The sequence below is a fragment of the Abrus precatorius genome, unplaced genomic scaffold, assembly GCF_003935025.1.
Source record: "Abrus precatorius isolate BTA unplaced genomic scaffold, Abrus_2018 Scaffold2, whole genome shotgun sequence".
Classification (NCBI taxonomy): Eukaryota; Viridiplantae; Streptophyta; class Magnoliopsida; order Fabales; family Fabaceae; genus Abrus; species Abrus precatorius.
In genome coordinates, this window is record NW_020874362.1 from 31,798,658 (window position 1) to 31,817,117 (window position 18,460).

Below are 18,460 nucleotides of genomic sequence, written 5' to 3' on the forward strand. Positions count from 1 at the left end.
TTGCAACTAGTAAAGATACATATCATAAAATTTTTATTATGAAAATTATTTATTAATATAATATTAATGGTTAATTTTAAATTTCATATTAAAATAAATAAATTTATTGTTGAAATAGTTAAAACAAATTCACTTTCAGTATTTTTTTTATTTTTTTAAAAATATTTAAACTAAAAACATTTTTTAAATCTTGAAAATTATAAAATAAAAATTATTTTCAAAAAATAAAAATTTAAATAAAAACATAAAATGTTTCTTGAAACTAAACAAGCTTTAAGATGCTAATATGTAAATATTGAATTAAATTAGTTTTGATTTAAGTTATTTAATTTTGTTTACTTTTATAATATTTAAAAATATTTAATAATTAAAATATAATATTTAAATAAATATTTATTATACTTATATACATTGACATAAAATTGAGTAATTATATTTATATTATAAAAGATAATTAATTATAATTTAAAATCATAGATAATTACAAAAAATACTAAAGATGTTTAAATTATAGATAAATGCATTACTAAATATTTCAATCACAAGTGAATATTGACATTAATTAAAATTTTTGAATTGTAGATAACTATCAAAGTTTATGAAACTACGAGTAACTATGAAAATTTTTAAAACTAGAGGTAATTATTAGGGATTATGAAGTCTCAAAATATAATTAGAGATTACTAAAATTATATGTAAGAATAACAATTATACATAATTGTCCAAAATTATTATCAAAGTATTTGTGACATACTAAAAGACTAACAACATGTTATGTTTTTAATAGAACTTTTTAATAAAAATTAGTTGCGGATGTAATCTTATTTTCTTTTTAATAATATTTTTTTGATTTAAAGTGATTGAAAAAGATAAATAATAATATATTTTAAATATTATATCACTTAAAATTTTGAGCAAGCAAATTAATAATAAGACATATATAAAAATTTATTTATTATGGAATTAAAAAAAATAAATAGTACGTGAAAGTAGACAAGAGAAAAAGTGTAAAGAAAAGATGTTACAAGTTTGATCATGTTTTCATATTCTTTAAATTGGTTGCATACTATCACTACCATTTATCCTATTAAAAAAATATACATAATTATTGATTAGTATTTTATAACCACTTCAGAGAACTAGATTAGTTTTGAAAAACAATGATTGTAGTTAACATAATATCTTATTTTGTATGTTCTTTTCTTTTACACTAAAATAATTAAAATATTGAAAATTGTTTTGTAATTTTTGCAAGTTGACAAGTTAGGTCATGAACTTATAAGTTGTGCAACTCAACTTGCATGCAAATCAATTAAACATATCACTTATTTTTAAGCATATATTATAAAATTATGAGCATTTAGAAACCAACTTGCAAGTTTAAACCTATCAAGTTCTACTAACTAACATTGAACTTAACCACCATTAAACAAAAAATTACCATAAATTACTCCTTTAAAATTCTTATTGTTATCATCTATCTTTTCACATTTGACCTTTGCCATTTTAAATTTTGTTTATCCTTAACCAAAGTCACGTCTCATTTGTGAAAGTTACCATAACTACTATCATACTGCTAAGATGCATTTGACATCACTCAATTGTGAGTCTCACAACATCACGCCACCAACATAAACCTAACCCAAAAGTCATTCATGAATAAGATCGAGATTGCCAATAGTATCACTATAGCAATGTTGTAGCCATCTTTTATTAATTAGAGCTTGTTACAAAATATTTTGAAGTCATAAATATAATAGTGTCAAATATCACAATATTTCACACAGGTTCTGATTACTACACAAATATTATACGAAATCTCAAATTTATCCATTTTTTAACATTATAAAGATATTTTAAGGGTATTTTAGGTAAAAATGAAAAGTCTCTAAAAGTGGGTTTAGAGAAACCCATCAGAGTCATCTCATTTTTACATCTTATCCGCTATAATCATCCTTGTGTCTATGAAACTCAATAACTTACAATTGTCTGACAACTTTTTGGCCAATTCTTGATTTTATTTGCTAGCTTATTGCATTTTTTTTTTTGTTGTGAACCAAAGCTCTCTCCATCAACCATATGTTTGTAACTAAGTATTCTATTTTTATTTTTTTTTGTTGATTTGCTACTTTGTTCACAAGTTGTCTTCTTCTCTTTATGCTTTCTTAGATTTTGACTATTTTGTTCAACCTTATATTTTTATTTTGTTTGAATTTTCTCCTTGTTCTTTTTAACTTTTGATTTTTACTAGTTTTTTTTTTTTTCATATTTTTATCAAAGATTCAAATTGGTTAACTTTTTTTTTAATCTCCCTCACTAGTTAACAACTATGGCATCTTCCACCCTACCAAACAACATATGCGTTGATTTATCAAAAGTCTTCTATTCCATAGCATCAGCATCATGGCTTCTTCTGGATTATTTAATCCTTTTAAGGACAACATTTTCATAACTTACAATGAAATAATTTGATAAATTTGAATAATAAGAATAATGATGCACAATTTTTGTGGAAAGATTACTAAAATAATTCTTAAAGTAAAAATACATCAAATAGGAATAAGGAGAGATGTAAATGTTTATAAGAAAACTATACTTGTATTAAGATGTTATTGAAGAAATTTTTTTTGAAGAAAATGGAGGGAAAAGACTCATTTAAATGTGTTACAAAAAGATCAAGACGAGAAAGAAAATGTGTAGAAATTATAATATCAAACTAGGCCTCTTTGCCCATTGACAAGAAAACTAAAAATATTAAAGACCCCATGGATTTACATTGTTTAAAAAATGTATAAATAACTAATAAATTGACAAAATTCAAGAGGCCAATAAAAATAAACAAATACTTGTAATAAGAAAGCAAAAGTAATAACTATTCAATACATAGTTTAATATTTTGTAAGAATGAATTTCCTTTTAATATTGTTCAATAAAGAATGCTTAAATTTTTAGTATTATGTAGTCAGATTAAATCTTATATTACTTATTAATTGTTAGTACTAGGTAGTATAATTAAGTCTCACATCACTTATTCTTAAGTGGCTCTATCTTATTATTATTATATAAGTTACATCTTGTAATGTTTTTATATGCACAATAGAAAGTACTTCCCTAGTGTAGCCATGGATGTAGGTACACAAACAACGTTAAATTCTTGTGTCGTTTTCTCTCTCCCTCTTTCTCTTCCTTTTATTTTCTCTCAACAACATATCTTAATATGCTCTGTGAAGGCAATTTTATTTTATCTTTCACATGAGAAAAATTTATTTTTCCAAAAAAAAACTCAATTTAGAGGAAGTAGTAAAAGTTTTCTTTAGAGAAACTAATAAGAATAGTGGCATTGAAAAAGGGAAAAGTTATGATTAAGAAATTTATTAATAGAGACTTCTAATTTTAGAAGATGTAAATAAAAGATTATTTATATCAAAATAATTTGTATCAATTATTGACATAGAAGAAGCCAAACGACATAAAGCAAAAAAATTGGGAATTATTGAATCGATAGGCTTTTGGTATGTTGAAATTAACAATGGCCAAGAATGTTGCGTTCAATTTTGTGAATGAAAAGACTACTACATATCTAACGAAGTCATTATCAAATATGTGTAAGAAGTCATATGCGGCCATTAAAGTACTTTTAATGTGCCCACTATTCAATTTGACAAGAGAATATTATTTTATAACTAATCACATTAATAAATTTAATACAATTCTTTCCTAATTGGTATTAGTGAATACCATATTTGATGATGGAGTGAATGCATTAATTTTATTATCATCTCTCTTGGATATTTTGGCTAGAATTGTTACTACAATAAGTAGTTCTAAAAGGAATAAAAAATTAAAGATCAATGACATTTGTGACGACGATGTTCGCAGGAGAGATTTAAGAGAGTCATTCATCTTTTTTCAAGTTCAACATTGAATATTGAAAGTATAAGAAGAAATAGCCAATAGGATCAAAATTAAAGTCAAAGCAAATCAAAGTCTAGAAATAAAAAAAACAAAAACAAAAATCCATACTAATCCTATATACTAGAATTGTGACAAAAGATGTCACTCCACCGATTAATGCAAAGTTCTAAAGAAAAAGAGGAACCATACAAATAAGAAGTATGATAATAATGAATTCAAAATGCAGTAACTAATGTAATTTACAATAATATAAACTAACCATACTTTCACTATTTCTTTCAGTTTACAATGAGTTGCATTTTAAAAAAAAGTCTTAAACTTTAGATGAACCATTCCATGCATAAATTTATAATTTGAGATCTTATCTACTCATACTTCTATAAACAAAGATTATATACTAACTTAAGAAACACACATTATATTATTAAATAAAGACTAACTAACTTAATTTCAAACTAGTTTCACCTTTAGGAAGGATAATTAAGATATGTAATCACATTTTTGTTGAAAAATAAAATTTCTAATCCTGACTTTATCCTAGTTCTTATAAAATGAGTAAATAGCAATATAATTATTTATACCTTAGTTTAAAATTTAGACACTAAATTTTATCAACAAAATTGTTCATTCTAAGAATCTAGTGGTGTGAGTCTAAAATTTGACATTAATATTAGAAAAAAAAAAAGTATTAACTTTATCTTTTATTTTTTAATAAATATCTTAAATTGTATAATTTTAAGATGAAATGATTCTTTTCCAAAAATATTTGACCCTTGTTAAAAAAAATTTAGTTAAAATTAATTTAATATCAAATTTATATTCAGAAATCATAATTATTTACCAAAGCTAACTTTTATTGTTGTTAAATTTTTAATCTAATTTCACAATTTTATTACGTAAGATTGACTCAAGTAACTATTAAAAAAATAGAAAATATTATTAACACAGTTAATTAGCTGTTGAAAAAATAAAATTGTTGTTGATTGAATGGCTTTGAGTAACAATTTTAAAAGAAAATTGATAAAAGTAAAACAAAATTTTGATGCATTTGATAAAAATTATAAATATAAAATTATAAAAACAAAACATTGTTACTAAGAAAAGTGAGACTAATCCTATCACTATGACATGAAAAAAAAATATGATGTTCAAACTGTACAAATGAAAAACATTATAAAGTTGGATAAAGATATTTTTTTTGTCCATATGCTTAATTTATTTTAATTAGCATATTATTTTTATCGATTTTTTTAAAAATTTTCTTAGTAGGTTAGACTGTATTTTGTGTTCGTTATTATGAATCATTTAATTATTGTTTAATTAAAGACACTTTAAATATTTTATTTTGTTAAATATGTTGTATATGATGATAAAGTTATTTTTTAACAATTACATTCATATTTCTTTGTGTATAATCATTGTTTTGTTAAAATCATGAAAAATAAAAAAAATTAATTATAAATAAAAAGTTTCTATAAAGTAAATTTATTTACAAAATATTTAAGGTTTTGTCTCTGCATTAATTTTTAGAGAAAGATGTATTGATTACTTTTATTTAAGAGTTTTTAAATGAAAGGAAATATTTTTATAAATCTTTCAAAATTTTCCTAAACTCATATTTTTTTGTTAACTTTATCTAAATATTAAAAATGTTATAATAATTCTTGTTAGCATTTAAATATTTTTGATTTTTAATTTAAATAAGTTTTAAAATTTGACATTTTAATAACGTTTGTGGTAATTTAGTACTTTTTATTAATCCTTCCATCTCGGTGCTCTATTTTTATTGCAATTTAATATTTTTTAAAATATAAAATATATAAATATTGATGATAATACGTAAAGTATAATAATAGAAATAGAAAATATTTATTATATATCAAATATAAATGTTTTATTTATTTTTTATACCATTAAAATATGAAATTTTCTATATACACAGCCATATATTCTTAATAATCTTTTCAAACTTTTATAAAAAATACTAAATAAAAAGTGCATGTATATAGCATCTTAAAAATATTAAAAAATTTACCAATTTTTTATATAGTAATTAAAAAAATTATAGGTATAAAAGAATTATTTTTAAAGTATACTCGTTAATAAATAGTAAATTTTTATTAAAAATTATAACATATGCTATTTTAACCCAAATGCTACAAGTAGTCAATAAGACATGTTTGACTGCTACTTTAACTATATTTTTTTAAACATTATTTTTAACTACGAGTAATTTATTTAGTTTTATCCTTATTATTTTTTAATAATTTTTCCTCTTATCCCTTTAAGTTTTACAACTTAATACCTTTAATTTTTTATGTTCAAATTTTACAACTACTTTAGTAATTAAATTTTATTTATTTATAATATAAAATTATCAAAGTAATGATATAAATCAATTTTCATATTTTTTTAATAAATACATTTTAAAAGGAGAGTAAAATTAAAATTTATAATTATTTAAAAAATTTATTTATTTTAAATTTTAGACTACTAAAACATAATGTTCTTATTTGTCTAAATTTACCAGTTACTTTAATAGTTAAATTTGTCAAATACTTTGAATTTAATTAGTTAGCTTTTAAAATTTCATCTTAAATTTAGAATTAGCCAATCCAATAAGTTTGTCAAATGTACCTTATATATAACGACACATGTCAGGAAAAATAGTTTAGTAAATCATGCAATGCATAAGTCTTTATTTAATAATAAATATATATAATTCAATATTAAATAATTTTTTATATTTTTATGAATATATATAAAATAATAATTATTGTAAAAAAATTTAAGTGATTTTTTAATAATTAATGTATTAATAATTATAAATTTAAGAGATAAAATTTTTAAAACTAATTTTAAATTTAAAATAAAAAATTAAGATAATTTTATAAATATAAAAATAAGTATATATAAAATCTAAAAAATTATATAAAATAATAAAAAAAATTAAATAAAAATTTTAATATCTAAAATTTAAAATAAAATTAATAAATATATACATAAAAATTATTATAATAAAAACATACAATTCATACGTCATTTTTAATTAATTTTAATTATAAAATATAAATACAGTGGATCGCGAAAGATAATAATTTTTTTGAATATTTAATTTTTTAAACAATAGACTCTCAATCGTAATAAAAAGTAATGATTTAAAATTTTTAAAACATATTTAATTCAATGTATTAAATGTTATTTAATATTAAGATTCTTAAAAAGAATTAATGTATTTTTATGACACATAATAAACTTTTATTAAAGTAATAAGAATCAATGCATTATAATATTTGATAGTTCTATGTGTACTGTATTGTTATTACTATATTAAAATAAATTTTAATTAAAAATACAATTATATTAAAATTTAATTTAAGATTGATTTTTTTAAAAAAATAAATGCTAGTTTAATTTTAAAAAATACTCACATTTGATGAATTTGCATAACAATTTTATTAAATATTTATTAAATAAATTAATATTAAATAAGGAATTTCACGTGTATTTATAAACATAATATAGTTAAATATTTTTTTAATATTTTTTTCTCAAAATTTATATAATATAATTCACAATAATATAACTGCTAATAATATGCTATTTAACACATCTTTTCAACAAAAAAATTATTTAAATATTCAAAAGTTATGTGAGTGACACTATTTCTATTCTTATTTTAATATATATATTTTTTATATTTTATAAATTTTAATTAATTTAATAAATAATTAAGAGTGTGTTTGTTGTTAGTACTTTTGAAATAAGAACAAGTTGAAGTAAATTATATTGAAAAACTAAATACGATAAATTAAAGATAACATATGAAACTTATTAGCTATTTTCATGGGATCTTGCTCCAATATATTATAAATTTATTGAAAAAATCTATTTTTATCTTTATATTATAAATTTAACTTTAAAATTATGAAAATAAATTAGTTTTATAAATCATGTGGAAAAGTTTATTAAGAGTGCTCTTAGATATACAAGTTAATTAAATATTTATTCCATAAAATTTTTTAAATAGTGATTTATGTAATAAATTTAAGCATAAATTTTATTAACATAAATTGAAAATAATATATTTTAACAAGTTATATAAAAAACTTATAATAATTATAAACTACAAATTATCTAGAGACTCTTTCAAGCATAATTTGAAAATAACTTATTATGGTCAAACTATCTTTATAATTTTTTTTTTTCTGTAAACTCTATCAAACATATACTTGGTAGTCATCAATTATATGTAAAAATAGATAAAATATTACAATTTATGGTAAAAGATTAAAATTTTATTGATTCTTATTATATGTCCTTGCACCTTTGGCAAATAATTTTAAAGGAATAGAAAATTTTTAACAAATATTTTAAAAATATATATTAAAGAAATAAAATAAAAATAAAAATATATTAAAATTATATAAAATAATTAGAACTTTTTAATTAATAAAAATTATTGAATAATAAAATTTTTATTGAGTCTTATTTTAAATCTAATAAAATTATAAATATTCAAAACAAAAAGATTGAATATAAAAATTAAAATAAAATCATAATTTCACTAGTATGTCTTAAAAAACTAAGTAATAAAAAAAAATACATATAATGTATAAAAAATTTATTAATTATTTTTTAAAAAATTCTTAATAACCGTACGAATTTTTTTTTAAGAAGTAAAGATGATTATTTTCCTTTTTTAATTGGCTAAATAATTAAAAAAATTTATAGCAAAAAAGATAATTAAAAAAAGGAAAATTATTATAATATAATTAATTTATTACAATTTTAATCCTTAAATTAATTTAAGCTTCTACAAATAATTATTTTTCATTAAAAACAATAGTTATTGTATATTTAATGCATATTCTTTTAATAAATATTACTTTCAATTACTTGAAATTAATCATAATATTAAAGTTAATACATATTTATTTGTGTTAGAACTAATAAAGATAATTAGGGTTTGTCATGTGTAACTGTTCTGGAGTTACGCGGTAAATCGCAACTTTCCTTTATTTTTTCCTTATTTTCTGCCGCTTTTTCGTTCTCACCCGGAAGATTTTCGTTCTCCAATTTTCATTTTTTCTTCTTTGCCCCTTTCTCAATTCTTATCTACCTTGGGCCCCACATCCTCTCTCATCCAACGGTTCACATTTCATCGCTCCATCGCCCTAGGGTTTACCCAAACCCGCCACCATCTCTCACCTATATACCTCTCTCACTCTTCCTTTCTCATTCCTTTTCTCAGTGCAGTATCTGCTGCTGCTCTCTCTCCTACTCTGTTTCCTTTTTCACCTCTTTCAATTCTCTCTTTTCCCTCACGCGCCGCCGTGGTTATCACCGGCGGCCACTCCTATCCTTTTCGCATCCGCCGCCGCTTCTACCTTTCCTTCCCTCTCCTCGCTTTTCGCACCTAAAAAAAATTATAAATCAAATTTTCGCCCAAAATTGTGTTATCCTTCTGCATCTATCATTCGCTGAGTCTAGATAGGTTTTCTGTTCTTCCTAGGGTTTTATTGTTCCGAATAACAAGAGGAGGGGGAAGAGAAAAAAAAGGAAAAAAAAATCAGAAAGGGGAAATTAAGAATTATTTTTGAAAAAATAAATTAAGTTATCGTTGGTGTGGTTTTGTTGTTATTGGGTGAGATGGCTCAGGTTCAGGTTCAGCCTCAGAATGCGATGCAGGGTGCCAACGGTGGTGCTGCTCCTCCTGCTGCTGGCGCCGCCGCGGCTGCTGCCGGTGGCGGTGGAAACCAGTTCGTGACGACGTCGCTTTACGTGGGAGATCTTGACCCGAATGTCACGGACTCGCAGCTCTATGACTTGTTCAACCAATTGGGCCAGGTTGTGTCCGTTAGGGTTTGCAGGGACTTGACCAGTCGGAGATCGCTCGGTTACGGTTATGTCAACTATAGCAACCCGCAAGATGGTGTGTATTTTTTTTCTTATTGCTCAGTGTGTGCATTTGAATGTTGAGGTTTTTCTACTATACCTTTTATTCCATTTGATGAAAACCTGTCTTGATTAACTAAAAATGAAATTGGTTTGCCGAAAGGATTGATTTTTTTCTGAATGAATGAATTGGTTTATTGCTTTGTGCATGCGTGCATTTTGGGAATTAATTGTGTATAATTGTGGTTTAACTTATGACTGTATTCGCATCATTTATTTCCTGGGCGGGGGGGATTTGTTCTAGATATTGGTCTTTTTGCGTACTGCTTTGTTACTGTGAAACTTAAAGAATAAAGAGGAAACTGAAATCATGGAAGCAGCAGGGGAATTTTTTTGCCTATTTGATTTACAAAGATATGCTAATAATGCTTTTAATGCTAATTAATATTTTCTGATTTTAATTTCTTTCAATGCAATAGCCGCTTCTCAAGCAAGTCTGTTATTTTTTGTATTATTTGTAATTTTTTGTGATGAGGTCATTGCCCCATAAATTTCTATTTTATCATTCTCAGATAGCGGCGTATACCCCAAAAACGCCATAGCTGTGACGCTATAGCTGTATAGTGCACAGCGGGATGACCAATTATGCTATACATATAAATCAGCCAAAATTTAGGAAATAAATAATAGAATTCTGAATTCGTATTAAATTCATAATTACCAAAAAATGTCATAAGTCTTAAGTAAAACATAAAGTATACAGCAATAAAAGTCAAGGAAATCATAAAGTTTAAGCTTTTACCCTAAGGCTTAAAGTAATGAAACATTGGACATCAAAAAATAGTTTTCCTTACATAGGAATTATCAATCATCCTCTTCAAGACTAAAGTCTTCTTCTTTATCACTTTAACCTCTATTAAAGTGGTAGATTTCTTCCTCAGCATTTTCTTCAGATTCTTCATAATTTTCTATTGCTTCATCATCTTCAATGGCTTCCTTTCCTTTTCCATTCCCCCTTCCCCTAGAGGTTGAAGGCCTAGTTGAAACTTTACTGCTGCACTCATTCGTGTTTGTTGCCGAGTGGAGGGTAGAGGTCTGTAGCCCCAATTATATTAGCCATATCTCTCCAAGTTAGGCTATCATCACCAAAAACCAAGTCATTTTCAGCATCGTCACCATCTCCACCCATTTCTCCTACTAGCCCCTCATTACTATCATCAATGTCATCTAGAAGAATGGGACCAATAACATCACAACGGGCAAAGTGATCTTTTAGTGCTTGGTTATACTTAACATAAACCATATCTTGCAACTTTTGATCTTTGAGCCTACTCCTATTCCTTGAAAATGAATGTCAGTTTCATAAATATTATGTGAACTCTATAACTTTGTATTAGTTAATATTAACTTGCATGTTTGAAAGTACTCCAATTATGCTTGCAACTTGATGAATTACAAGTCAAGTCCAATACTTAACTGCAAGATTTTGCAAACATGGAGAACGTACACTATACATCCTCCATCACTCAGCTGTAATGCAGATGTAGCAGCTTGTTGTGTATCATTTATGTAAAATTTATGTCACAATTAATAATTACACTAATAATTATGAGGCACTGTGGTCCTTTGTCTTCTTGTTGGTTTCAACCCAAAGAATCCTCCAACTCTTTATATATTGGCAATTCATTAGAAATTATATCCACAACTTCTTCATTTTCACTATAGAAGTCCTTCCATCACCTCAGTATCAAGATCAATTCTTTTATTGCTATTGAAGAATTCAGGAATTAGAAAATGTCCTACTGCATGCAAAGATTGATGAAGTTGACACTCCCATCTTCTATCAATGATTGAAAAATTTCTTTGTACTTGTCTTCATTTCCATTAAAAGCATTTTCAATTGCCTCTTAGACTTCCCCTCCCCCCATAAATAATTAGAGAACTAGAATAGTTTTGAATGTTAATCGATATGCTTGGAGATGGATTTGGGTTTTGAGGTTAAAAGTTGATGAAATTTTGTTTATCCATCCTTTTTGGTTGATCTCTTCCTTTTGATTTATTGCTTGAATTCATGGTATTTTAATTGTCTAAATCCTTTAGACCAATGTTATCAGTGGTGGATGGCGGGTCATGGCTGACAGCTAAAATTATGGTGGATACCATGGGGGGTCATTGGGGAAGCATGGCAGTCCTAATAAAATATAAAATATTATATGTATATATGTATGTGTGGTGTCTATATATAAATATATTGCAAAATGTGATATAAAACTAAGTACATATAAAAGAAAGAACGTTTTGAGAAAAAAAGCTGAAGTTATAACAGAAAAACAGAGAATTAAAAATAAAAATGGAGAAGGAAACTTGGAAGTGAAGACAGAAAAATAGAATCAAGAAAACAGAATAACAAGGAAAATTGAAAAAATGAGGGAGTAAAACAGAATGGGAGAGGGGAAAACTAAATAAGAGGGAAATTGAAGATGCTGACTTAGTGAGAAACAGAACACTATTTGAAGAATATAGCACCAGAAGAAGCAAAATAGACGCAGAGTGAGTGACAAATAGAGCACTGTATGAAGCAGAAAAACAGGGCTATCCACTCACAGTTGCTGGGTAAACAACCTGAAAGGATGTCTTTGGAAAAAATGGTGATGGAGATGAAGGAGAGTTGGCTTTAGAGAAGAAGGAAGAAAATGAACTAGGTGAGGGAACATGTGTACATACCACTTACTTGACAAGAGAAAGAAGCCCTAAACAATACTCTAGCAAGGGCTAGATTGGTTGCAAAATGCCATCGTTACCTGCCATGGTGCTGCCATAACCGTTTTTTAACATGCTTCAGACATTTCCCAAACATTTGACAATCCTTTTCTGGGATTTTTGTCTATTTCTGTTTGTTGGGTATAGCCCGAAACTATAATAATTAGGTATTCTATCTATTCACAGGAAGTGTAACAGTAACATCAAAGAAATATGTTGTCATTAGAAACTGGTTTTTTGATTTCTCTATTCATTAAAAATAAGATGGGTATTGACATTATTATAATACTCCAGTTGAATGATTAGAATGTTCTTTGAGGCTGTTTCTGTTCTTATTATTTGCTGAATGTCCAGCACCATTCAATATCAGGGGTTATGTTTTCATATGATGTGATTCTTCACTTATCTTGTTAGCTTTTGTACTCATAGACTTGATCTTCTTTTGCAGGGCCTTGTGGTTTGCTATGCTTGTGTAGTGCTTTCTATTATGTTGTTGATGTTGAAATAACCATGTGTTTTACTATTTTTACTTAGTTTCTTCTTTCTGTTTCTAACATATTTGCTGCTTGTTTACAGCTGCCAGAGCATTGGATGTTCTGAACTTCACTCCTCTCAATAACAAGCCCATTCGTATTATGTATTCTCATCGTGATCCCAGTATCCGTAAAAGTGGGGCAGGAAATATATTTATTAAGGTATAATGGTCTCAGTCCTTCCTGATTGTTTGGTAACTGATGGATTTCTGCTAAACTTCTATATTGCATGTCATAGTTGGTCCTGAATTTACCATTTGTTTTCTTTTGAATTTGGGGATTATTACAGAATTTGGACAGGGCAATTGACCACAAGGCATTGCATGATACGTTTTCAACATTTGGGAATATCCTTTCTTGCAAGGTAGCTACCGACTCGTCTGGGCAATCAAAAGGCTATGGCTTTGTGCAATTTGATAATGAGGAATCTGCTCAAAAAGCCATAGAGAAGCTGAATGGTATGCTTTTGAATGATAAACAAGTATATGTGGGACCCTTCCTTCGCAAACAAGATAGAGAAAGTGCTTTGGACAAGGCAAAATTTAACAATGTTTTTGTTAAGAATCTGTCAGAATCAACTACTGATGATGAATTGAAGAACATTTTTGGTGAATTTGGAACTATTACCAGTGCTGTAGTGATGAGGGATGGGGATGGGAAATCAAAGTGTTTTGGATTTGTGAATTTTGAGAATACTGATGATGCTGCTAGGGCTGTTGAGGCTCTTAATGCTAAAAAATTTGATGATAAGGAATGGTATGTTGGAAAAGCTCAAAAGAAATCTGAAAGGGAGCATGAATTGAAACTTCGCTTTGAGCAGAGCATGAAAGAAACTGCTGATAAATATCAAGGGGCAAACTTGTATATCAAAAATTTAGATGATAGCATTAGTGATGATAAGCTTAAGGAGCTGTTCTCCCCTTTTGGTACCATTACCTCTTGTAAGGTATGTATTATAATTGGCTTGACACTAAATGTTTTTTTGGTATATAGTCTATATATTGTTTTCTATTCACTTGAAAGGTTATGAGAGACCCCAATGGCATAAGTCGTGGATCAGGATTTGTTGCATTTTCGACTCCTGAGGAGGCATCCAGAGCAGTAAGTCATAGGGTATTTTCTTTGAGAAAGTACTTGTTGGCATTTTGATTTTCAAAGTGACTCTTCTTTTTTGCTTTATTATTTGGTAGCTCTTGGAGATGAATGGCAAAATGGTTGTAAGCAAACCTCTGTATGTGACTCTAGCCCAACGGAAAGAAGATAGAAGAGCTAGACTGCAGGTATGTCTTGTTTTAAATCTGAGCTCTTTTTAGTTCTCTTTGTTGGTAGAATTATGTATTATCAACACAGGTATGTCATTTCTTTCTATTGTCTTAAAATGTGATGATTGTAACTGGAGCCAAATACACATTGTTAAAATAATAGTTTACATGTTTTTTTGCTTCAATTATTTTTCATTAATAAAATTCTGGCAATCTTTTTGTTATATATGATCAATATGTTGAGCTATGTTGTTGATGATTTTCCTTGCAAGTTGTCATAATGCAATTAAGACTAGTTCTGAATTGTGTTTGGCTATTGAATCATGTTGACATATAAATGGTTTATATGTTGGATCAATGATTTATGCAGGCTCAGTTTGCTCAAATGCGGCCTGTTGCAATGCCTCCGTCTGTTGCTCCTCGTGTGCCAATGTATCCCCCAGGTGGTCCAGGTATGGGTCAACAAATATTTTACGGTCAAGGCCCTCCTGCTATCATTCCTTCCCAGGTAAACTCTTCTATTTGTATTCTGTTTAAACATAGACTAGTTTTGAAAGGAGCTTGATACTATCCCTCTGATTTTGTACCATGGTATTAATTTTAAATTTCTCCTGTCTGACCTTGAAAATTTGTCAGCCTGGATTTGGTTATCAACAACAACTTGTCCCTGGCATGAGGCCAGGTGGGGCCCCTGTGCCAAATTTCTTTATGCCAATGGTTCAGCAGGGACAACAGGGACAGCGTCCTGGTGGAAGGCGTGCTGGTGCAGTCCAGCAGTCCCAGCAGCCTGTTCCACTTATGCCACAGCAGGTTCATGCAAAATTCTTGTGTTCCTATTTTTGTAGATCATCTATCTAATATAGAACATTGTCCTGATAATTTTGTGATTGACAGATGCTTCCTAGGGGGCGTGTCTACCGTTATCCTCCTGGTAGGGGTATTCCTGATGTTCCTATGCCTGGGGTTGCTGGTGGTATGTTTTCTGTTCCATATGATGTTGGTGGGATGCCACTGCGTGATGCATCACTCTCCCAGCAAATTCCTATTGGAGCTTTGGCTTCAGCTCTGGCTAATGCTTCTCCAGAGCAGCAGAGGACGGTAGGCTTTTTACTTTAATGTTTACTATGCTAAATAATTGTTATGAATTTTGGATAAGCCCCAGCCATTATTTGCTGCTTTAGTTTTTGTAACTAACTATTCTTTGTTACCTGTTTATTTGTAGATGCTGGGTGAGAATCTCTACCCCCTTGTGGAGCAGTTGGAGCCGGATAATGCTGCCAAAGTGACAGGCATGCTTCTGGAGATGGACCAGACTGAAGTTCTGCACTTGCTTGAGTCACCAGAGGCCCTGAAAGCAAAGGTGGCTGAGGCTATGGACGTCCTAAGGAATGTTGCTCAGCAGCAGCAGGCTGGTGGTACTGCTGATCAGCTGGCTTCATTATCACTTAATGACAACCTTGTTTCTTAAAATTTCTATTTTGGGGTTTATTTAGTGGCAATGGATTGTTATTTTCGGCACTGGCTTTGATCCAGTTTTCAGGTTGAGTTTGTTTTTAGATTAGATACTTTTGGTTGGTTTGTTATGGATCACCCTCCTTCGGTTGAAGGAACACTTTAATGCTGTTTTTAACTATCCCTTGCATGTGGTACATGGAATCGTTTGTTTTGTGTTTTGATACTTAAATTACCTGAGTTTTTGGTGTGGGTTAAGGATTTTTTATTTGCATAAATAATGTATTACCTGTTTCAGTGATTCGATGTTTGACGAGGATGTCAATCATCTGCCTCATGTCCTTGTTCCCGCTCGGCTTATGATTATAGTTTTGTCAATAGCGCGATAGCAGCATGACAGTGGTGGTGTATGGTGGAGTGGCCTTCGTCTGGCATATCCGAGGATTTTTGCTGTCACGGCCATTACGACCATAGCGGCCCAAAATGCGTAGTCCTTAGGCTTTTTTAAGGGTAAAATGGTCTTTTCAATTTTATGCTTAACCTCACTTTTTCATGTGTTTCTTTTTTTCTCTCTCTCTCTTCAACACACCTTCCTCTCGGCTCTATTGCTGTTCTACTCTGCAAATCGGAGACTCGCGATGAAGTGGCACTTTTTTTCCACCTTTGATCGATGCTCTCTTCTCTCTCTTCTCCATCTTGATAACTTCCTTGCAAAATTCACTTCCTTCTTTCTATTCTATGATTCTATTATTTTGTCTATGTTCTCTTGAAAAATTCACTTTCTTTTTCTTTTTCTTTTTTTGATAATTCATAAGCTAACTTTGCATTATACACACATATATGTATATATATTCTTGAATTTATATAATCAAGTTTGACTTGTTTAATAATTTTAAAGTCTGAATTTAATTTATTTTTTGTAATAATTTTTTTATTAAACTTAATCTAACTTTTTGAAGAATTTGATTTAGATTATTTGCTTGTTTTAATAGCTTATTACGTACTGAGATATTTAAAAATTATTAAATTTATTTATAAATAAATTATTAAATTATTTAACAGATATGCTTTTTAAATTTTTTTTAAATAAGTCAGAAAAAATTTAAATACTTCTAATATTTATAATAAAATTACATATTTTTATTTGTCAACTATATATTCAATTTAAACAAATAAATAAATGTAATTTAATGAGTATTAGTATATAATTTAATAGCGTAGAATTTCATACGAATAGATGAAAATTTTTATTCATTTCAATTGAAAAAAGGCATTTTGTTAACCTAAAAATAAAAAAATAAAAAAAAGTTAATATAAATAAATATGCAAAATTATAATAAAAAAGAAAAATCTAGAGAATAATTTAATTAAAATTATAGTGAAAAAAGGATTACATATCAAATTGTTAAAATTAAAAAAAAAACTAAAATTAAAGAAGCAATTAGCAATATATTAAATTATATGAAATTATATATATAGATAAGATGAAGTAGTGATAGATATTTTTGAAATATTTTTTCTCAAAAATATGTAATAAAGATATTTTTAATTCTAAAAAGAATTAAAATATTTAATTTAAAATTATATTTATTTTAAAATATAATAATTTAATATAATATTATAAATATATTATAATTTATATATAAAATTTATTTAATATATTATTATAGACTTTGTGAGTTTAAAATAGATTATTCTATCAAGTTTAATAGACTTTTTCTAAAATCTATTCAATTAATTAAATATTTAAGAAAAAATAAATTAATTCTATGGGAATAATCTATTTTAAATAAACGGATATGTTTGCTCTTTTGGGTAATGGGAATAAATAAAAAAACGAATTCGATGTTCTTGCATTCTATTGATGAAGTTATGGCATGAATGTCTAGAATATGTGGGGCCGCACAAAGGGTGTAAGCTCGAGTTGCTCCGTTTCATTTAACATGTAAAATGATAGAAAAAACTCGGGTTGCTCCGTTTCATGACCTTACTGAAGTATCGTTGAGAGAGGAGCCAAGTGTTCTATCTTCTGTTCTGGTTACAGAAAGTGCAGCTTTCCAAGTTCTTGCCATAATTGTTAATCGTTAATAATGTTTTGTGAAACCAATAATTTCAAAGACAAGATCCTATCTCTAATTTTTTAATTTTATACCTACATTCTTTTCTTTGTCTTATCCTATGTATTAATGTTTGAAATCTGCAGTACCGAATTCTTTAACCTTAATTCTAACCTATTTTATTTCTTGAAGGCATATGATATTAATATTTCTGCAAATAATGCTCAATACTTTCAATGATTTTTCTGTTAAAATACTAATATTCTATGAACCAGACCAAAATACGTATCCTAAGACTAACTTCTTTACTCGTATTCATCTAGTTAAATGTGAAAAACCTTGATCATTTACCATGACGTGCTGATGCAACTGACTTCAGCTCATTTAACATTGTACTCATGCCATACATGTTACTTCTGTATAACAACTTAATCCTAACACTAATATTTATACTAAAATTTTTGATAAATTTTATATTAATTGTCAAATGTCTAACACAACTCTCCTCATTTACCTAACTTTAAAACCAATTATGGAGCCATAATCAAAGTTATAAATAACATTTCAAAAGATGTAACTTTTG

The 18,460-nt window shown here is 27.4% G+C and overlaps 1 protein-coding gene across 1 annotated transcript; it reads left to right on the forward strand.

The window, feature by feature from the left end:
• The first annotated feature begins 8,899 nt into the window (after window positions 1-8,899).
• On the forward strand, window positions 8,900-16,069 carry LOC113857380 (polyadenylate-binding protein 2-like). Its single transcript, XM_027489190.1, has 9 exons — window positions 8,900-9,850; window positions 13,150-13,268; window positions 13,396-14,052; window positions 14,130-14,207; window positions 14,297-14,386; window positions 14,739-14,876; window positions 15,005-15,178; window positions 15,263-15,466; window positions 15,591-16,069. The coding sequence occupies exons 1-9, from the start codon at window positions 9,568-9,570 to the stop codon at window positions 15,834-15,836; spliced, it is 1,989 nt and encodes a 662-aa protein (XP_027344991.1). The 5' UTR covers window positions 8,900-9,567; the 3' UTR covers window positions 15,837-16,069.
• Window positions 16,070-18,460: the final 2,391 nt, after the last annotated feature.

What these genes read in the sequence shown, in the direction of transcription:
- LOC113857380 (XM_027489190.1), top strand. Translation starts at nt 9,568, where the DNA reads ATGGCTCAGGTTCAGGTTCAGCCTCAGAATGCGATGCAGGGTGCCAAC. An exon ending in CAGGAAATATATTTATTAAG is followed by an intron (nt 13,269 to 13,395) that starts GTATAATGGTCT and finishes GGATTATTACAG; the next exon opens with AATTTGGACAGGGCAATTGA. An exon ending in TTCCACTTATGCCACAGCAG is followed by an intron (nt 15,179 to 15,262) that starts GTTCATGCAAAA and finishes TGTGATTGACAG; the next exon opens with ATGCTTCCTAGGGGGCGTGT.